General features: G+C 49.4%; 2 protein-coding genes across 2 annotated transcripts; one reads left to right on the top strand and one right to left on the bottom strand.

The window, feature by feature from the left end:
* Positions 1–13,416: 13,416 nt before the first annotated feature.
* On the top strand, positions 13,417–15,534 carry LOC136501168 (4-coumarate--CoA ligase 5). Its single transcript, XM_066496661.1, has 3 exons — positions 13,417–14,756; positions 14,865–15,078; positions 15,165–15,534. The coding sequence occupies exons 1-3, from the start codon at positions 13,559–13,561 to the stop codon at positions 15,397–15,399; spliced, it is 1,647 nt and encodes a 548-aa protein (XP_066352758.1). The 5' UTR covers positions 13,417–13,558; the 3' UTR covers positions 15,400–15,534.
* Positions 15,535–15,638: 104 nt separating this feature from the next.
* Positions 15,639–18,925, bottom strand: LOC136501169 (cyclase-associated protein 1-like). The gene is made up of 10 exons (XM_066496662.1): positions 18,527–18,925; positions 18,208–18,376; positions 18,001–18,065; positions 17,302–17,572; positions 17,039–17,186; positions 16,845–16,954; positions 16,695–16,750; positions 16,561–16,617; positions 16,270–16,413; positions 15,639–15,968 (listed from the first exon to the last, which is right to left on the bottom strand). Exons 1-10 carry the CDS (start codon positions 18,788–18,790, stop codon positions 15,882–15,884), a joined length of 1,371 nt encoding a protein of 456 aa, XP_066352759.1. The 5' UTR covers positions 18,791–18,925; the 3' UTR covers positions 15,639–15,881.
* Between the last annotated feature and the right edge of the window lie 737 nt (positions 18,926–19,662).

The following is a 19,662-nucleotide window of genomic DNA, read 5'->3' as shown; positions in this document are numbered from 1 at the left end:
TCATTCAACAAGTCATGCGGTAGTATCTCAAGTTGGAAATCATCAATCTCTTCCTTGAGCTTAGGTGGTACGGATTCTATGATCAAAGTGTGACAGTAACTCTTGCGACTGAGAGCATCTGCGACTACATTAACTTTTCCCGAATGATAGTGAATTTCCAGGTCATAGTCCTTGATCAACTCTAGCCATCGGCGTTGCCTCATATTCAAATCTTCTTGAGTGAAAAAGTACTTCAAGCTCTTGTGATCGGTGTAGATGTCACACTTGTTGCCTATCAAGTAGTGTCTCCAGATCTTCAAGGCATGCACAACTGCTGCTAACTCGAGATCATGGGTTGGGTAACGGTTCTCATGTTCTTTCAACTGTCAAGACGCATATGCTATCACTCTCCCATCTTGCATCAGTACACAACCAAGTCCTTGATGGGATGCATCACAATAGACCACAAAATCTTTACTGATATCAGGCAATGCTAGTACTTGAGTTGTGGTAAGCTTCAGTTTTAGTTCCTGGAAGCTTTGCTCACACACAGGCGTCCATTCAAACTCCTTAGTCTTCTTCAAAAGGTTGGTCATTAGACGGACTATCTTGGAGAAGTTCTCTATGAATCGGTGATAGTATCCAGCCAATCCTAAGGCCCTGTTTGGTTGAGCTGTGGCTGTGACAAAAAGCTGCTGTGAGCTGTGAGCTGTGGAAAAGCTGCTGTGAGCTGTGAGCTGTAGAAAAGCTGAAAGCTGTTTGATTAAACAAGTATAAAATATACTTTTTATCTTTATCTCTCTTGAAACAACTATGGAAGAGCTTTTTATTCCACCAATTTCGAAAAGCAGAAAGCCAAAAGCCAAAAGCAGGGTCAACCCAGCTTTCAAAAATGAACTACGGAAAAGCAGCTGCTTCTGAAAAAGCGTCCTCCAAAAGCAGCCCCTTTGGTTGGGCTTTTGGCTTTTGGGGCCAAAAGCCAAAGCCAAAAGCCCAACCAAACAGGGCCTAAGAAACTTCTGATTTCTGTCACATTATGGGGTTGATCCCATTCCTTCATGGCTTCAATTTTGGCTGGGTCAACTGCGACACCTTCAGCTGATAGTACATGGCCTAAGAAGGCAACTTCCTATAGCCAAAACTCACACTTACTAAACTTTGCGTAGAGCTGATGTTGGGCTAGTTTCTCAAGCACAGTTCTCAGATGATGTTCGTGTTCTTCAGCGGTGGGTGAATAGACAAGGATGTCATCAATGAATACTACCACGAACTTATCTAGATCATCCATGAAAACCTTATTCATCATGTTCATGAAGTATGCGGGAGCATTCGTGAGTCCAAAGGACACCATGGTAAACTCAAACTGACCATACCTAGTCACAAAAGCTGTCTTCGGGATGTCACTCTCTCGAATCTTCATCAAATGATAGACGGATCTAAGATCAATCTTGGAGAAATACTTGGCACCTCGAAGCTGATCTAGCAGATCATTAATCCTTGGCAGGGGGTACTTGTTCTTGATGGTGAATGTGTTCAAGTTCTAGTAATCAATGCACATTCTCATTGTGCCATCCTTCTTCTTAACAAACAAAATAGGGGATCCCCAGGGTGAAGCACTAGGTCTGATATATCCCTTCGAGATGAGCTCATCAAGCTGTTTCTTGAGCTCAGCCAGTTCATCAACTGACATGCGATACGGTCTCTTGGCAATGGGTCCTGTTCCTGGTAAAAGATCAATGATGAACTCTACATCATGGTCTGGTGGCATACCCGGTAATTCTTTAGGGAATACATCAGGATAGTCTGTGACCACCGGCACATCATGAACTGTCTTCTCCTCTTTCTGTGATTCTGAACTCACTTTAAGGGCACACAAGATAGAGGTGGACTTTCCAGACTGGGGTTCACATCTAATGACTTGGCCTGATGGGTGGGTCACTTGGACATATCTAGGTGAACATGATATGATACCTCGGTGAATGGTTAACCAATCCATGCCTAAGATGATATCTAGCTTAGTGGAAGGTAGCAGAGTTAGGTTGGCTTTAAAGGTAAGACCCTCAATGGTAAGACTCACTCCCTTACAGATGTGGGTGCATTTTAGGTCTCCTAAAGGTGAACTGGTGATGATAGGCTTTTCATGTGGGGTTATAGGCAGGTCATGCTCTCGTGCAAACTTGGATGATATGTAAGAATAAGTTGCTCTAGAGTCAAATAGAACTGATGCAGTATTGCCATTAACTAAAAACATACTGTACACAATGTCAGGGGTAGCCTGTGCTTCCTCGGCATCCAGATGGTTGAGACATCCACGGGTAGCAGATCCCTTGAACTGAGACTTCTAAGTAGATGAGTTCTAAAGGCATTCAGTGGCTTTGTGACCCGGATGGCCATAGGCAAAGCAGGTGAAAGGCGTATCACCTGTAGGGGTTGGCGCGGTTGCCTTCCAGTTTCCAGTGCTTGGTGCGGAGCGGTTCTGTGCTGGGCATTCATTCGCTAAGCGGGGATGGTTGAAACGGTCCTGAGTGTAACAATCCTAAGCATAACGGTCCCGGGTGTATCAATCCTGAGCAGGGCGGGAGTATTTGGTGGTGTAGCCTCCACTGCCCCTACTCAATCTAGGGTTGTCATCCCTATTGTGGCGAGAGCATTCCCTGGATGGTGCATCTCTACGGAACCTCTTGTGATCACATCCATAGAAGGACTCCTCAGGCTTACGCTTCCTCTCCCTATACTCCTCTCTGGCTTCAGCACGGTCTTTCTCAATCTAGATGCAGCGATCCACCAGAGCACGCAACGTGTTACTCTCAATACCGTCAAACTTCAGCTTGATGTGTGGGTTAAGTCCCTTACGGTAATAGTATAGCTTCTCCTTCTCAGAGTTCACAACATAGGAAGGTGCATAGCATAGAAGGTTGGTGAAACAAGTAGTGTACTTAGTCACCCTATCCTTCCCCATCTTGATGTTGCGGAACTCCTCAGCTTTGGCCTCCATGATACCCTTGGGAATGTGATACTCAGTGAATGCTTCGGCGAACTCATCCCACGAGATGTTGGCAGGGTCCTCATGGGAATCACTAAAACTGTCCCACCAGGCACGTGCTGCACCTGTGAGCTGGTGTGCGGCTGCTCCAACACACTCATCGTCGGTGAAAGTAGTGAGGTCAAGCTTCTTCTCCATCTCCTTAAGCCAGTCATCGGCTACAAGCGGGTTAGGGTCGGTGCCCTCATAGGTAGGTGGTCTTAGCTTCAGGAATCCTTCCAGCTTCCTTTGGAAGTCATACTGCTGACCTCCTTGGCGATGGTTTTCTCCTTCAACAAGAGCTGCAAGAAGCTGGGTCTGTTGCGCCATCACTTCTGCTAGGTTCGGTGGTGGTGGTGGTGGAATGTTCTCCTCAGGCGGCGAGGTATTCTCTAGGTTGAAGGATATCCCTCCACATCCACAGCCATAGCCACAGCCATGGTTGTTGCCACCACGTCTCCCATTTGGTTCAACTGGGTCAGGGTGGGCGCACGTCCACGGTTTATTAAGCGATTAGATCGGCGGTTCGGCATCTGCAACATGGATCATAGAGAATCTTTAGTGCTTGTGCCATGAGTGCTTATAATTTGATATGATTACATGATTTTGATGATTTAAAGAAAAACATTTATACTATCCAACACTCATTACAAAGAAGCAATAAGATCCATAAGATGCAATAAGATCCAAAACATTCATTACATAGGTTTTATTACATAGCATCATCTCCAGTAGCTACACTTGAAGACGTGCGGGATTCATACTACGCATAACATCTCATAATACATCTCATAAGGGGTACATCATGGGGTACAACTTACAGAAGCTACTAACATGACTCATGACCACGCAGGGTCATTCTACTCTAACTCGTACACCATAGCTGGGATACGACTGTTCTTGATCTCGATCTCCTCGTTAGACTTGTGAAGTCAGGACACGTACTTCAAGGCCTCTGCAAGCTCCTTAGTAGGCTTGGCTCCAGGTAGAGTAGGGCAGGCATCTAGGTTGAGGCGAGTCGGGGCTAACTCAAACTCCTCTATCCTAGGCTTCATCTTACTGCAAACCTCCTTGGGTAGCTGATCCCACATACCCTTCATCTCCCTGAGGCGCTTCCTGTCAGACTTATGCCAAGCCTGCCATGTCCTCTCACACTTGTCCTGTAGGTACTCGGTCTACCTGAGTGCCTCGATCAGGTGACCCTAGTTGTGAACGGCCTTCTTCCTGAACTCCTCTAGCTCTCGAGTCATCTTATTCCGAGATTAGATCTTCAGCATATCAATCCCCTTGGATCTCTCTCTGTCTCCTCTATGGCTGAACTTGGCCTTCTTGTCATCCAACTCACTCTACAACTCCAAGACCTTGCTATCAAGGTAGCAGTTCCTGTTGCCTAGGTCGGCTGCTTTGTCCTATAAGTCAGTGACCTTGGCTCTGTGGATGTCCTCACGACAGTTGAGCTCGTCCTATAGCTTGGCAACTGTCTCTAGTAGACTAGCTCGCTCCTGTGCTCCCTGTGAGTCTCGCTCCTGGTACTCCCACTGAAGGGCCTGGTCCTGATGTCTCCTCTGCTCTAGCTGGGTCATGTACTGATCCTGCTCTAGTAGGTGGATAGCTGAGACACAAATGCATCTATCCTCCTCAACAAGGATAACTCTACCGGCTGCAAAACTCTACTCACTGGGGGTAAGGCTGAGGTCGAGGGCCTGGGGAAGTAGACGGAACTCTGTCATCTTCAGGTGCTCGTAGTGGTCCCTCATCACTCTGCAAAGTGCCTTATGTGACATAGCTCGCAGTCCCTCCTCGACTGTGTCCTCTATAGTCAACTCAGTGAATGCTGGGACAGAAGGTAAGGTGGTGCTAGCTGGGAACTCGACTGAGGTGACAATCAGTCCTTTGATTCCTCCTTCCTGAGCTAGCTTCCCGGTGCAGGTGACCTTGACAAGCTCGTCGGGGACTCCTAATGTGACGAGAACTCGGTAGAGGGTCTGTGCAAAACCCCTGAGCTCACATAGGTCGAAGGTAAGCTTGGCGTGGTCCAGAGGTAGTGGTCCTAGGGGCGGCCAGTCAACGTTCGTTGCCATTTGCATGTTTTAAGGAACAGGTGTTAGCAGGTCAATGTTAGATAAGCCTTGCATAAAAGTAAATGCAGGGTCGGTATATAACCAAAGAAAGGGCTGTTCACATCCTATTCTATCGTCCATTTCTGAGGGTTTCGTCCTAAGGTCAGGTATGGCTCTGATACCAACTAAAACAATCCCGATTTCCGCGAAGGGAAATCCATAGCATGGAAGTGTAATAAGACCGTTGAAGATCATATTACCCAAATTCTAGTCGAATATCACATCCATACAACGATAATATCAGAGTACAAATAGTGCAGAATTACATAATTTATTACATCGCCGCATTGGCAGAATCAAATGTAGCATTCATTCAGAACAGCTTGAAGATAAGATCACCAACTCGAGCGTAGGCACGAACCCCTCATCCATCAAACTCCTCGGAGCTATACTCCTCAGCAGAACCTATGTGCCAAAATTTATCAGTACGATTTGTACTAGCCACTCCCATCCCTATGAGCATTGCTTTGTGGAAATTGGATGCAAGTTGGACATAGTCAAAGGAACCTATAAAGCCGGGGTTTCCTATGCATTAGCATATCAAGTAAATAATAATAGTTTGTCAAGTTTTAACACCATTCCCACACACATTCCACCCCATTCCCTTTTCTGAGCTAGGTTTCGATCCTAGGATCGATATACCACCATCTCCACACCATCACCATACCATCGCTCAGTCGACAGGCCAACTCCCACTCGGCACTGTCTCAAGGCCCGTAGCCCCTGACTACGTCCGACACTCTCTCATGGGGAAAGAAGAGAAGGACTCATCTCACTATCTAGTTTAAGCGAAACCCAGGAAAGGTCCATAGCCCACAAGTCGGCACATGTATCGATCGATCAACCATACACTCTACAGAGGTTTTACATAACCACAAGATCCGCCTTCCTCACTGACCATCGTCAACTAGGCTGATTCTAGCCGCTTGCTAGCCTAGGATAATGCCACTCTACCATTCAGCCCTGGTTCACCCCAAGTCAAGTCTGGGGTGGCTGAAACTGTGAGTCATGAGCCGGGTCCACAAGGTCTCCATGAAGTCTCAAAAGGGTGTGGGGGGAAATCCTCCACGCCCCGTATCTCCTTACACTATCTGCTATCAACCTAGTAGTAGTGGCAATATCCTACCAAGTAGTCCAGCCGTCCCACACCATATAGGGCGAGTGGTACGTAAGGCTTCTCGGTGAATCTGAGTACTAGTAAGTCCTTAGGGTTGACCAAGCTAGAATGTCTTCATCAGGGTTTCCATTTATCGTGCCACCACAGCACCTCCATCCTAGGCTTCTCCCATCATAGGTTCACACCCAGGACCACCTCATATACCATTTACCCACCATAGGTATCCATTTCTAGGGGTGCCCAGGTAGCATCCCATAGCAAGACTTGCCCCAGGCTCGTCGTATACTCCAACTTGGTCGACACAACCCTCACCCTCCATGCACCCAGGTCACACACGCAGCACTCTCCCCATAGTCCAGATAACACCAGTTTCCACCACGCACGTAGTATAAGCATAGTAGAAGTATAAGTAATGAAATATATAGCAGTAAGTGTATGTCTAGCCTAATAGTAGGGTATGTGGGGGTAAGGTTGTGTCAAGGTAAAGGCTTTCAAGCAAGCATACTACCATGCAAGTCCTATCATAATATGACTGTAGCAGTAAAGTAAAGCGATAGCAGTTCTATGTTAACCATGCGTAATAGGTGCTACGAGATTGGGTGGGATGTGGCACCTTCAGTGTAGTCGTCTCCGTTCTCCTCATGGTACTCACGGTCCTCGTCCATCAGGTTCTCCTCCGAATCTACAACGTTCGCATTATAGTCGCATTAGCGACGTCTATAGAGTGGCACAAAGAAGCAATGAAAATTCAAAAGAGCCAAATGCACTCAAACATGGGTTCATTGCGTAGAGCTCGATTTTAGAAGAATTTTGGTCCTGGTTTCGTATTTTTCTGAGGTCATACGAATTGGTTATGAATTTCCAAAGTTTAATTCATTTCTAAAAATGGAAAAGGCTGAATTAATTCGGGGCTGACACATGGCACGCAGTGACTGGTCCACGTGGCATGCTGACGTCAGCATGACATCAGCGTCTCGGTTCCGAGCTGATAGGTGGTGTTGAGCTGACGTCAGCAACGTCATCAGTTCTGACAGGTGGGTCCAGGGACTCTTGGGTCACTGACATGTAGGTTCGGTCAAGTCAACGTCAGTCAACGGCGAGTCAATGGTCAATGGTCTACGGTCAACGGTCAATACGGGTCGGGTTCAAACTGGGCCGGTTGGGCCTGGATATGGGCTAGATTTGGGCTGGGCTAACTCGGACATGTGGCGTGCTGTGGCGCTGCCATGTGGCGCAGTTGGGCTCTTACTGGGCTTTGTTTCCTGGCTGTGGGCGTGAGCGCGGCTCACGGTGGACCCAAGTTCATGGTCCATGGACTTAAGACAGGGTCCATGGTGGTCCGAGTCCATCGTCATTTCCCCTCGGCTAGGCTCATGTGCACCGGGTGCAGGGCTACGCTGCTCAACTCGCCCCTTCTCCTCTGCTTCTTCCACGGCACGCTCCTGCTAGCAATGTGCTCACCGGCGAGCTCCCGCAATGGCTCAGGCATCCAATTGAGGTGGGGAAAAGCCTCCTCGCGCCATGGCGACTACAACGGTGGGGTCAAGGCGATGGATGGTGCCTCCTAAGTCACTGGTCATGACAAACAGTGGCTCGAGCACAACCAGCGTGCGGGAATGGCGCAGGTGCAGCGGCATTGGCCGGTTCTGTGGTGTGCATGGGCATCACAATGCTCCAGCAGGCATGTTGGGCAGGTCGAGGGGTCCTCCAGGGCCTCCGGTGGCTTTGGCCACGGCGGCGGCCCTCCGATCATGTTGGCGGCGTCGGTGTGGGGGCTATGACCTCAGAGGGGCGTCACAGTGGGGTGTGTAGGCTCCTATGGATCCATGTGGACACGGCGAGGGCGTTCGGAGCTTAGGGTAGGACTTCCAGTTTCTAGGTGGTCGGTAGGGTCTTCCCGGCGGCCACGACAACATGGTGACGACGGCGAGGCGCGTGGGTCACTACGGGGCTCCAGTGGGGTGGTCATGGCATGCGCGTGAGTTACCCATGGCTTCAGCGAACAAGACAGGCAAGTCAAGGAGGCGCTAGGTGCTCCCAGCAGTACTAGCCATGGTGGTCGGTGCTCTGGCCGATGGTTGGGTGCTCGGACCGGTGGTCTGGTGCTTGGAGGTGGTCTGGTGCTCGGAGGTGGTCTGGTGCTCAGAGGTGGTCTGGTGCTCCGGTGGTGGCCTAGTGCTCCGGTGGTGGCTGCGCCATGGCGGCGGCATCGTGAGCATGGCATGCGTGCTTGGCTACGGCGTCCATGGGACTTGGAGAGGTCTATAGCGTCCAAGGGCTCGGGGGTGGTCGCGACGTGCGCGTGAGTGTGCTATGCTTGTGTGCCTAGAGACCGGGGATGGCCTTGGCCTACGCGCTCACGGTATGGAGCGCCATGGCCGAAGTAGCAAGGTCCGACGACGAGTAGGGGAAGAATCAGGGGCTCACCGTGGGTGATGTGGAAGAGAGGATGGCGGTGCAGTGACGAGTTGCGGTCGTGTAGCTTCAGAAGCAGTGCCGTGCAGTGTCGTCCGCTCTGGCTTGATCCACGGTGGTGCTCTGAACTCCGGCGTGCTCCCGGTCCTCCTCCCGACAGTGGCTCCGTTCTCCTCTCTCGAACTCCTCCTTAGCCTCTTACTCTCGGTGTGAAGTGGTTGGCCACCAAGTGGCGGCGGGGCGATGGGACGAGCGCTAGGGCAATCGGGATCGGGGCTCTTATAGCCAAGCTCGGCCATGAAACCCGACGTTTGATGGCTGGAGATTGAGGAGGATCGAAGGCGTGCATCCCATCCAACGGCCGTGTGTGGTTGTGTGGGCGTGGCGCCAAGGGGACAAGGCCATGCCCCGGGCGTGACCCCTTGGCTCGCCCCTGCCACCGCTGTCGGGCGCCGGTCGCGTAGGCGGTTGAGGCGTGGGTGAGGAAGATGACACTGTAGACGGGGGTGGCTGACATGCGGGGTCCAGCGGGCAGTGGCTGCGAGCAAGGCAGACGGGTGCGTGGGCGTGGGCGACGCGCTGGGCCGGCTCATGGGCCATGCGCGCGCTGGGAAGACGGGAAGGGTTGGCAGGCCGGTTGGGCCGGCTGGCTTGGTGTGGGCCGAGCAGGCCGAGGCGGCTTGCGAGGCCTACATCCTTTCTCTTCTTTTTCTATTTTGTTTTTCATTTCTTCTCTTTTGTTTGAATTCAAATTTGGTTCTAGAACTTGAATTCCAACTTGGTGTACCTAATTTATTGGAGTTTTAGGAGATTTTATTTAGCTATTTTGTATAACAAAAATAGGTGTAGTTTTGTTATACAAACATAGAAATAATTCTCTTTTTAATCTTTTATTCCTTGCTTTGATTAATTAGTTGCTTCATGGTTTATTACTTCAAAGGAGTTGATAAGCATAACATAAAGCAAATAGAATTCCAGATCATAGTTTGATTTAACAATGTATGCAATACTTTATTTGTTATCATTTAAATAAACACAATTAACAAATGGCATGCCATGCTTATGTGTTAACTTGGGTTGGGGTTAGACCTAATGCATCTCTTAGGTTGGGTTACCATACATGACACTCATCATCGCATGGGAGTTCTAAGAAAAATTTTGTAGTTGGTATTTTTAGTGTGTGGATTTTTGGGTTGTTACAAGTTGGATCAGATATCATGAGCTGCGTGAATCTTCCGGCGATTTGATCTGTCGTAGTCGCCGAAATAGAAAGGTTTTCATGGTGATTCGAATCTTCGAGGATACGGCCTTGAAGCTTGCTGTTGTCGTCCGCCTCGCAGATCCATGAACCGAAGATGAAGGTTGATCCCATCGAGAAGATCATGTTGTAGAGGTCCGTCAAGCTCTCGGATGCAAATTCGCCGAAAGCCCCTACCTGGCACGCCAGCCGTCGATGTTTCACCACCGATAGCCTGCCACGGGGGTACCCGGGGCAGTATGTTCGGGCTTCAGCGTATGCAGAACTCGATGGTAAACGCAAGAGACAGTCGATTTATCCTGGTTCGGGCCCTCGACCGTGATCGAGTAATAGCCTTACGTCTAGTCAGCGTTAGCCTTTGCGTTGGATTGATTGTAAAGTGTTGTGTTGTCTTAGTCTCTGTCTCTCTAGGAACTCTGCCCTCCTTTATATAGTCAGGAGGTCAGAGTCCTAGTCGATTTACAATAAGGTTCCTAGTAGGATTACAGAATAATACTACTACTAAGTTTACAGGGAAAGAAATCCTAGTTAGACTAGATCTTTTCCCTGCATTATGGGGTATCCGGTGGGTCCCGTATCGACAATAATCATTAAACACTTGCGGTTTGAACTATCCCACTTCGCACGATCAAGATCCTACTTCATTCTCACTTCTGCATGGTCACGCTGCCGAGTAGTGAAAGCTGCATCAGTCTCATTTGCTTCCCTTACCGGGTCCACTGGTTCAGTGGGACATGAAGAGATAAGTGCTAGATCATTATCAGAGAGCGCAAGTGCTATCTCAAGCTTCTCTCGCCATGTGTTATAGTTGCTCCCATTGAGAGGCGCAATGGACGAGATAAACGTCATTGGGTTGTAGCCTGAAACAACGTCAGAGAAAGTGAGAAACTGTTGAAATAATAATTGCATGCCGTAATTTAACGTTGGTCAAAATTAAAACATACAACATTCTTCTACACTAATTCTACATCACCGTTGGGTAGAAATAGAATTAATGTATGAAAAAACTCATGAATAAATTTATAATATTGTTATCATCAACGTTGGTTAGAAAAATAACAATACCATAATTCAACTTAAACAAAAATCACTACTCCTCCAATTAAAATTTCCGTTCTAAGATTAATTAGAGGATGTACTTAAACATAACAGCGGAAACATGAAAAACTACTTTTTCATAAGCATTATGTACTGATCTACTCTCTAAGCAATATACACGTTGGTGCAAAATGAATAGAGATTTAAACATCCAAATTTGAAAAAAAACCATCAAATAAATGCTTCTGAAAAATATAAAAGTAAAGCTCTTCTTCTACTATTCATAGGACCCATTCAAGAATTCGGCCCGTGGCTCACTTCGCGCTAACGCGCATTCTTCACTCCGTGGCCCAGTAGAGCAGCCTAGCAGGCCCAAACTGCACGCGCACTGCGCGGAAATGTCTGATCCCGCCTGGGCCGAAAAGCCGCCCGACCGTTCTTAGGCGTTCATGTGGATCGGACGGCTGTTCGACCATTTCGATGGAACAAAAACGGCGGCCGTCGTCTCCCCCGAAACCCTAACTTCATTCTCTCCCTCCCCTTCTCTCTCATCCGACGACGCTCGAAGATGACGGCACAGCGGTGGCCGCCAGTGGCGGCCGGAGGAGATGGCGGCGCCATCGCACGCCCCTTCACCGGTGCACGCATCCACCCGAGGGTGAGCGCGCCGCCGTCGAAGGGTTGTGCGGCTTTGCCCTTTGCGCCCGCACACGGAGCGTCAGAGGCGCTGACGAGCCCACGACTCGGCGGTCTTCCCGCGCGCCGGCGAAGCGGCGGCGCGGTCGTTCTTCCCACGCGCTGTCTTGTAGACGGTCGGTGGTGGTGACCGGCGGCAAGGTAAGGCCCGGTCCTTTGCTTTCATCGGTGGGTTAGGGTTAGGGTAAGACTATTTCTGCTTGATTCGAACCAATCGATTCATCTCCTTCTACTTGCTGAAAAACAAACTACCCCGATCTAGATCTACCATCTAGTAGGCAACTGATACCATTGTGATAACTAGCGGATCGACTAGGTGTAGATTAGTGGGTGTATTCACTTACATTTGGGATAAACAAACCTAGAACAAGAACTAGAGATAGAGAGAGAGAGAGGGGAAAAGAAGTGGCTGGCCATCAGTGGGTTTGGCGGAGGAGCTAGCCATGGCATCGGTGTTCGGTGTTGATGAACAGGTGTCGGTGTAGGGGTAGCAGTGGAGTCCGCCGGCGGTGTCGAAGTCAGACGTAGTGCAGTGAAGGCGCGATCCAGTGGTGGCGGCGAAGGTGGTGGCGCTTCTCGTCACTCAGAACGCTCCAATGATCGGTTAGGGTTTGAAATGTAGGTGGGGAAAACGGCGGCTGCGGTGAACCTCGTGCCTAGTGCTCCAGCCCTCACCTTTCTCTTTATAGCGCTACACGACGGGGGGCCACCAACCATGATTGGATTGGACGCCCCCGATCAGGGCGCGGATCAAGGCCCAAATTAGCTGTTGGGCCAACTTGGTGAAGATCAGCCTAACATAGTTGACATGAATTGTAGCACATACAAAAATATATCTATGAGTTCACGTTCGAATGAAAAGTGTATTTAAAGTACAGATGCGTATGATTAGAAATAATTAAAGATATATTTCTACAGAGATATAATAAGATTAGACCTAATACAACTTGTATCGTATTACAAGTAGATGTTAAGTCGTGCTTGATTATGTATATCTAAGTACTACTAGGACATCTAATAGCACTGACTATATAATGAATTTAGAGGACACCCCCTAAGTTGATTCAATTATTTCCAGGCCGTGTTTGCTCAGACAGAATTACTGTTACGTAGCGTCAAATTATTGTTCACGCTGTCGGGCCTGATCGGCTGGGAGCGGCTGGTTGGGCTGGCTGGCGAGCCCTCTTACATAAATACTGTTTATGTGAACCAGCCAGCAGTATTTTTCTTTCACGTAAACGAATCAACAATGATACGAACCAGCCAACTGAACAGGCTGTAGGTCTCTAGCTAGACCTGGTCCAGTCATCCTATAATGAAACGCCACCAGTTTCAAGGCATGTTTGGAACGCAGAAATAAAAAATACGGGAATAGAAAAAAAAACGCAGGAATGAAGTGAGTGTGTAGTGGTAAAACAGAGAAAAGGAAAAACATGGAAAATAACTAGAAGGGGTGTTTGGAACGTAGGAATCAAAACCGAGGAAAAACGCTACGACGAGTTTGGTTAGCGCACGAGCATTGCAGGAAAGTTTTTCAAGAGGTCTGACCGTATTCTTTTTTTCTCCAAAAGTACACGCCTTGTCACCGTTCCTCTGGAAAGGTTTTGCTGAATTTCTTTGCAATTCCTTTCCTCTGGACCGAATCCTCTACTTTTCCTACGATTTTCCTTGTTCCAAACGCGGCCTCAGATCCCCACCAAACACCAAGCGCGCGCCTATATCAGGTCAGCTCTCTGGAGCTTCCACCACTCCCCAGGAGCTGGAAACCTGCCATACATCCATCCTTGCACATAGCTCCGACTCCGATCCAGCGCCACCAACCCGGAAACAGCAGCAAGCCTCTTGGCTCTTGCACGTAGCTCCAGCCTCCAGCGCCACGCCTGACACCTCCACCTCCGCCGGGTCGGAAGAAGATGGTGTCGCCGACGGAGCCGCAGGCCGAGATGACGACGGTGTTCCGCTCGACGCTTCCCGACATCGCCATCCCGGACCACCTTCCGCTCCACGACTACGTCCTGGAGCGCCTGACGGAGCGCCGCGACCGCGCGTGCCTCATCGACGGCGCCACGGGCCAGACGCTCACGTTCGGCGACGTGGACCGCCTGTCGCGCGGCGTCGCGGCCGGGATGCGCGCCACCCTAGGCGTCCGCAGCGGGGGCACGGTGATGCTGCTGCTCCCAAACTCCGTGGAGTTCGCGCTTGCGTTCATCGCGTGCTCCCGCCTCGGCGCCGCCGCCACCACGGCCAACCCGCTCCACACCCCGCCCGAGATCGCCAAGCAGGCGGCGGCCTCCGGCGCCACCGTCGTCATCACCGAGCCGGCGTTCGTCGGCAAGGTGCGGGGGCTCGCCGGCGTCACCGTCGTCGCAACGGGCGACGGCGCCGAGGGCTGCGTCTCGTTTTCCGACCTCGCCTCTGCCGACGGCTCGGCACTGCCCGAGGCGGCCATCGACGTGGCGAACGACGTGGTCGCGCTGCCGTACTCGTCCGGCACGACGGGTCTGCCCAAGGGGGTGATGCTGTCGCACCGCGGGCTGGTGACCAGCGTGGCGCAGCTCGTGGACGGCGACAACCCGAACCTCCACTTCCGGGAGGACGACGTCGTGCTCTGCGTGCTGCCCATGTTCCACGTGTACTCGCTGCACTCCATCCTGCTGTGCGGGATGCGCGCCGGCGCCGCGCTCGTGATCATGAAGCGCTTCGACACCCTCCGCATGTTCGAGCTGGTGAAGCGGCACCGCATCACCATCGTCCCGCTCGTGCTGCCCATCGCCGTGGAGATGGCCAAGAGCGACGCCATCGACAGCCACGACCTCTCCTCGGTGCGCATGGTCATCTCGGGGGCCGCGCCCATGGGCAAGGAGCTGCAGGACATGCTGCGCGCCAAGCTCCCTCGCGCCGTGCTCGGACAGGGCTATGGGATGACAGAGGCAGGCCCGGTGCTCTCAATGTGCATGGCGTTTGCCAAGGAGCCGTTGCCGGTGAAGTCCGGCGCCTGCGGCACGGTGGTGAGGAATGCCGAGCTCAAGATCATCGACCCGGAGACCGGGCTGTCCCTCCCCCGCAACCAGCCCGGGGAGATTTGCATCAGGGGCAAGCAGTTGATGAAAGGTACCCGGTTTTTTTTCTTCTTGCACAAATTACAAACAAACACTTCTGTCTACTCCAGACAAGGGCAGCTTGAAGGTGACACATTGGCTGCCGGTCTGGTACGCGCAGGGTACCTCAACAACCCGGAGGCCACGGCGAAGACCATCGACTCGGAGGGGTGGCTGCACACCGGAGACATCGGGTACGTCGACGACGACGACGAGATCTTCATCGTCGACCGGCTCAAGGAGCTCATCAAGTACAAGGGGTTCCAAGTCGCTCCGGCGGAGCTCGAGGCCATGCTCATCGCCCACCCCAGCATCGCCGACGCCGCCGCCGTCCCGTAAGTAGCCACCGGCTTTCCCACGCATTCTCGGTCGAGTTGCACAAGTTCTGAACAACGTTCGCTTGATACTTGGTCCGGTGCAGACTGAAGGATGACTCCTGCGGCGAGATCCCGGTGGCGTTCGTCGTGACCTCCGGTGGCTCCGAGATCACCGAGGACGAGATCAAACAGTACGTGGCGAAACAGGTGGTGTTCTACAAGAGGCTGCACAAGATCTTCTTCGTGGAGGCTATCCCGAAGGCGCCATCTGGCAAGATTTTGAGGAAGGATCTGAGAGCAAAGCTGGCGTCTGGATTTTCCAACGGATCATCGTGTTGATGCCCCTGAGGGCCTGAGTTCTTTCAATACGAAAACGACCCCGGTTTTAGTTGGTTTTTGTGCTGAACAAGCTAAAAAAAGATATACAGAAAACGGTTTAGACGAGAAGCAGTCAACCATGTACAAGATATGTTATCTAGATAAATGAAAGTTCAAGATTGAGTATTTGCTATTAAACATTTATTGCTTTGAAAGTGACATACAATTATCTGAGCTGCAAAAATTACTATGTATTATCCTGATTAATGTCTGAATGACATTATCACAAGTTAGGACAGCAACAGGATACTTTTGTTTTGTGACATCTATGATTAAATTAATAAGGAGAGGAAGAAGAAACAGCCCAATAAGTGAGTCAAGCTATCAAAATTGACCCGTTCTAATATCTAATTACCTTGCTAACTACAAAATACAAGTCCAGACGGCACGTAAGCTAGCTGATGTAAACAAACGAAAATAACAAATGGCAGCCGTGCAGACAATCAAGCGCCAGAATGAGACACTGGAGATGTTGTAAATTGTCCGTCTTTGAACGCGTGAATATACTGCTGGGGCAAGGAATGCTCGGCCTGCAACAGTTCAGCAAAATGAAAGAGTACTCAAGACCAGCGTATATTTTATTTATATAAAAAGCAACTATGGTCTTCATCATTTCAACTTTCTCCATATTCTCCCAGAATGATTGTGTAAATGCTGGATGGTGAAATATGAAGTTAAAAAATATTGAGGGTCATGAAAAACAGAAAACTGAAAGTTTCAGTTTACTTAATTAAAATCAACTTTGGTTCCATCCATTGTAATTCATTGGTAACTTTGAAAGTAAAATAGGAGAGCCTCGGTCTAAACGAAAGAAGTCAGTAGAGTACTCACCCAATCACCGTCAGTGTTTGCATCTGGAACAAGAGCATTGATTTCACTTGATTTAGCGGTTGTTATAGATGTCTCTAAAGATTCCTTGCTTAAGTAAAGTTGGCAGCCAGATGTGTTGTCTATTGATATAGTCGGAACCGAGCCCTGTAGTATCATTAGAAAGCATAATTCGTTAAAAAAAATCACTAAAAAGCATAAGATATTTGCATGAACTGATACAAGTAAATATGTTATCTTAACAATCACATAGCATGGGAGCGCTGCTATATATATGTTTGGAAGAAAATCTACCTCACATTGGACCTCTGCACTGTTACAGTTCACAATTTCACAAGCCGCTACAACCCCCTGATAACAATACATGACAAGTTAATGCAACAACAAGAATTCCCTGGAAGTTTGTGTTGGTTTGTCAACAGATGTACCTTGAATAAGACTCCTACTTTGATGCACTTATCAATTGTTATGTTGTTCACTTTCCCTGCACAACAGTGTCCACATATACGCTTGGACGGTTATTGTTTTCTCTTAAAAAAGAATGAAGATTTATTCGTAGCACTTTGGTGGGAAAGTACCTTTGACTTGCAGCACACAATCCTTGCATCCATATACATACACCGACTGTTTGGTATCACAATCTTCAATAATTAAGCTCTTGTTCCCAACATGATGCTCAGCCACCCATCTGATAGGGAATGACATTAATCGAGTGAGATTGTTTCATTGATGGTTTATTCGCATTTCTGGATAGGAAGGAGCATAACATTACTTGCGACCCATTTGGAGCTCCAATTTAGCAGGACCTTTAGTTGAGCTAAAGGAAGGTGCATTGCGAGTTTCTTTTCCTTCAGCAGCTACAACACCTGTTTTGTCTGTTCTATTTTTGCTCTTCATGTCATCAGTTACCTTCCTGAGGCCTGTATATATAACAAGAAGGTGAAGCAGTAACTGTAACATAATTTTAGTGCATGAACTGGGCAGGTGTACGAGTTGTTCAACCGAAAATCAAATGAAAACTCAGACTGAGCTGACCTTGTGTCACTGGTTTCCCAGAGCTGATTTCAGCAAATACTGCTGACATTCCAGATTTTGGGTGGGATGATGAGGCCGAAGAGATGGAAAGAGATGTAGGAGCGGACGGAACTGAAGGTGCCTTGTTGTTTGCACTTCCTGGCGGTTGCCATGCAGGACCCAATGGGTAGTACCTCTTCACATAATCACGCAAATTGGGCACGTAAAGCTCTTTTAGGGCTTTAGCCCACTCCACATGATCAGGGTCCTTATTTTTGTATTCCACAAGCACCTGTGATATCATTGTCCAACACTAATAAGATTAAATCTATATATGCTTAGGAAATCAATTATACTAAAGTTAATCTCTGAACAGGCTTAGTTAGAAATTGTGTTATGCTAAGTAAGCAGTTGGTGGTCCTTTTCGACTGTTATTAATTAGCTCTGAATTTGTTTTTGTTTTATAAAACATGTTTTTTTAATATAAATTTTAAGTATGGACACGGTCTTTGAACTTCACATTTCCATTTTCTTGGGAGCCTTGAGTTTTACTGTATTGTTTACACATTTTTGCCCTAGAACTTGGTACCTGATAAGGGATTCATTTGATCATTTCCTCCTTCAATCACTAATCCCTTTACATATTGTCTAGGTGCATATTTTTGGAACAGATGAACCCTAGTATCATATTAGAAAAGCTGTCAACTATGAGTAATGTACCTTATTGCTGTAGAACTCTGCCATTTGCCAGCTCTCTTCTACATGAGCAATCGGAAGAGGCATACCTGAAGAGAGATACAAAATCCAGTTAGGCTCCCACTTTAACATACATGAGCAGCAGCAGAACATGTATTGGCATGTGTTTCAGCCCCCCATCACATAATTAATAATTTACTAAAAGGTTGGAACGTGATAGTTGATACTTACCGCAACCTTTGCCTGTGTAACCAATCCATGCCAAAGCGGCCAGGCTACCAGCAGCTGCTTTTAGATGGTTGGCATAGATCGATCTCGTCCCCTCCGCCAATGCGTTGGCCTCCAAGATCGTTTCATTCAGAGGCCCCATAAACGTCGTCACTGACTCCATTGTTGGTTTCTACCGAGTACCAAATCACAAGCATTGAAACAATTGATCATCAACCACACAAATGTATCAAATGCTCAAATACTTTATTTCCCATGTTAAGATTTCAGACTTCACTGTCATTCACAGAGATAGGAAAGCTGAGACGAACAAGAGGCGCACCTGTGTGTGGTTGGTCCTGACAAGAAGGTCTTTCCCAACCAAGAACGCCCTCTCCACCAATCCCGTCACCTCGGCGACGTCCGCCCCGATCTTGCCGGCGGCCGCGGACACCCTGCCGAGCGCGCTGGCGACAAGATCGTCGAAGGCCACGATCGGCGGGTCCTGTGCTGATGCAGTGTCGGACAGGCCGCCACGTGCCCCACCGCTGAGTGCCTCCAGCCGGGATACCGCCGCCTCCAGCCTGCCTATCAGGGCTTCTCCCATGGCGTTCGCGCGCGGGTGGGTGATAGGGTCGCTAGGAGGAGAGGAGTGCGGGGATGGGCAATGCAGGTAGGAACGAGGCGAGACTTGAGAGAGAGAATGGCGGAGCAACGGGAGCAACGTCGCCACGGGAGCACCCATTTGGAGGGGAGGGGAGGGGAGGGGAGGGAGGGATTGGCGGAAGCTGGTCTGAACCGCCGAGGGAGACGTGCCGCTAGACATCTGTACCTATGCGAGCCCCACGGACATGCGGTGGCGAAAAGCGACGGTCCTAACATAGGTCAGAAGAGAGGATCAAGCAAAGTCTTTGCATTCTAGATCAATGGTAAAGCACCGGTTGACATTGATACCCTTTGGCATGGAGGGAGAATCAATTGGTTAAAGACGACCTTAACAACATGAATTGGACGAAGGATTTAGAACATCACACAAAATGGCTACATTTGCGCTAAAGCTATTGGTTGCTCGAGTAATTTTCTCCCTCCGCACACTCAATTTCCTGAGCGTTGGATCTTTAGTCCGCTGATCTCCTGTGCTCCACATGGTCCCCCACCTGGCCCCCTGCACCACTGCCTGCATGCATGCAGATTCGAAGATGGTGTACGCACGCGGTCGTGTGGGGCTCAGGGTGGCAGGGTGCGGTCGGGCGCCTGCGCCCGCATGCTGCTGGTGCCCGGGACCATGCGCAACCATGGGCGTGGCAGGGTGGTCCGCAGGTGCAGGTGAGTTAGATCGCCGGTGCAGTGCTTGCTATACTCCACTTTGGTGCACGGACTTGTCTCTGTCACATCGAATCACCTAGCCACATCGAATCACCCAGCCCTTTGACATCTAGTTTGTATATATGCACATTCATTCATGCTCCGTCCACACAA

Source organism: Miscanthus floridulus, chromosome 13 (genome assembly GCF_019320115.1).
Source record: "Miscanthus floridulus cultivar M001 chromosome 13, ASM1932011v1, whole genome shotgun sequence".
NCBI lineage: Eukaryota > Viridiplantae > Streptophyta > Magnoliopsida > Poales > Poaceae > Miscanthus > Miscanthus floridulus.
The sequence above is the reverse complement of the archived record's forward strand: the minus strand, read 5'-3'. Positions and strand labels throughout refer to the sequence as shown.